The sequence below is a fragment of the Austrofundulus limnaeus genome, unplaced genomic scaffold, assembly GCF_001266775.1.
Source record: "Austrofundulus limnaeus strain Quisiro unplaced genomic scaffold, Austrofundulus_limnaeus-1.0 Scaffold302, whole genome shotgun sequence".
Taxonomy (NCBI): Eukaryota; Metazoa; Chordata; class Actinopteri; order Cyprinodontiformes; family Rivulidae; genus Austrofundulus; species Austrofundulus limnaeus.
In genome coordinates, this window is record NW_013952704.1 from 130413 (window position 1) to 132671 (window position 2259).

Genomic DNA, 2259 nt, shown 5'->3' on the forward strand with positions numbered 1-2259 from the left:
GTCACAGATGGGACAACATCGGAATCTGAACAAACCAGTCCAACCAGCTCAGTCACAGATGGGACAACATCAGAATCTGAACAAACCAGCCCAACTAGTTTAGTCACAGGAGTCACTGATGGAACAACATCAGAATCTGAACAAACCAGTCCAACTAGCTCAGTCACAGATGAGACAACATCAGAATCTGAACAAACCAGTCCAACTAGCTCAGTCACAGGAGTCACTGATGGGACAACATCTGAACCTGAACAAACCAGTCCAACTAGCTCAGTCACAGGAGTCACTGATGGGACAACATCTGAACCTGAACAAACCAGTCCAACTAGCTCAGTCACAGGAGTCACTGACGGGACAACATCCGAACCTGAACAAACCAGTCCAACTAGCTCAGTCACAGGACTCACTGATGGGACAACATCTGAACCTGAACAAACAAGTCCAACTAGCTCAGTAACAGAGCCTATTGAATCATCCACACCATCTGACACAACATCTTTGACTGGCCCACCAACAACCGTGCCATCTGAGGCCACTACAGAACCTGAAACAACATCTAGTCAAGCTGGAACATCTGGCTCAGTTACCACACCTTCACCTGACTCAGCTCATACAGACAGTTCAGTAACAGCACCTACTGGTGAGACAACCTTAGAATCTGAGCCAACAAATCCAACTGATTCAGTAACAACAAAGCCTGTTGAAACCATCGCTTCCACTGTCCCATTAACATCTCAGCCAGTTCAAACAACCTCAAAAATAACTACAGCACAACCTCCCAATTGCCAAAATGGTGGCACTTATAATGGATTCAATTGCACATGTCGTCCTGGATTTACTGGAGAGTTATGCCAAAATGTTGACACCTTTAAACCAGGTACTGCTATTTGCAAACTTGGTCACACTTAATTTAATTTGAAATGTAAAGGTTGTATGTTGTGTCAAATATGTTGATTTATTTTCTTTTTTTTCTGCAGATACATTTGACCAATCAGTGGTAGTGAATATGGTGGTCAATGAGAAATATGATGACAAATATGATGACAAAGAATCCACAGAGTACAAAGGTTTTGTGGAAAACCTTACAGAAAGGGTAAGTTAATTAGAAGCACACAGTTATGAATTCCAAAAAACAAAGGTTTTTAAGCATTTTTAATGTTCTCTTGTCCTTCAAAAAAATCAATGATAAATTGACATCCTATAGACATGCCAGAGATTTTCACAATAAACTAATATTATTGTCAGGTTTAGACATGGATTGACCCAGGGCACAGGCAGAGTTCGGGTGCAGAAAAACAAAGTCTTTATTAAAACAAAAATGGCTGACGAGGCAGCTGAAAAAACTCACTTGATGAGACGTGGCAAAAAACTTCAAGGACATGAAAAACCAAGCAAGCTACACAGCACAATGATCCRACKCAAACTGAACATAGGACACAAAATATAAAGACAAACTAATGAGGACATGCAAGAAACACCTGGAGACACAAGGGGAAACAGGTGAGAGTGGGTGGGGCAGCAGAGCAGAGAACACAGGAGAACACTGAAATACTAGATAAACCAAGGCATAAAAAACACAGACCATGACAGTACCTCCCCTTTAACGACAGCTCCAGCCGTCATCATGGAGAGGCACGAGACAAGGGGAGACACGTGACAAAACAGACTTGAAAACAAAACACAAAAGTTCAGGGGGATGGCCAAGAAACCATCCAAAACGGGGCTCAGCAGGGACAGGGATGGAGCCATAGGAGGAGGCGGGAATCAACGTGGAGCCATAGAAGGAGGCGGGAGCAGACGTGGAGCCAAGGTAGTAGGTGGAAGCAGACGTGGAGCCAAGGGAGGAGATGGAAGCAGACTTGGAGCCAAAGGAGGAGGCAGGAGCAGACGTGGGGCCAAGGGAGGAGGCNGACCAAACCAGTCCAACTAGCTCAGTCACAGATGGGACAACATCGGAATCTGACCAAACCAGTCCAACTAGCTCAGTCACAGATGGAACAACATCGGAATCTGAACAAACCAGTCCAACTAGCTCAGTCACAGATGGGATAACAACGGAATCTGACCAAACCAGTCCAACTAGCTCAGTCACAGATGGGACAACATCGGAACCTGAGCAAACCAGTCCAACTAGCTCAGTCACAGATGGGACAACATCGGAACCTGAACAAACCAGTCCAACTAGCTCAGTCACAGATGGGACAACATCGGAACCTGAACAAACCAGTCCAACTAGCTCAGTCACAGGAGCCACTGATG

At 44.9% G+C, this 2259-nt stretch overlaps 1 protein-coding gene across 1 annotated transcript in view; it reads left to right on the forward strand.

The window, feature by feature from the left end:
- Positions 1 to 3: 3 nt before the first annotated feature.
- Positions 4 to 2259, forward strand: part of muc3a (mucin 3A, cell surface associated) — a gene marked incomplete at its 5' end in the record, with an annotated part of 15917 nt that continues 13661 nt past the window's right edge. The window contains 2 exons of the mRNA XM_014021703.1: positions 4 to 877; positions 978 to 1093. Of these exons, the coding sequence (XP_013877157.1) occupies positions 4 to 877; positions 978 to 1093 (990 nt within the window). The remainder of the gene's footprint in view (positions 878 to 977; positions 1094 to 2259) is intronic.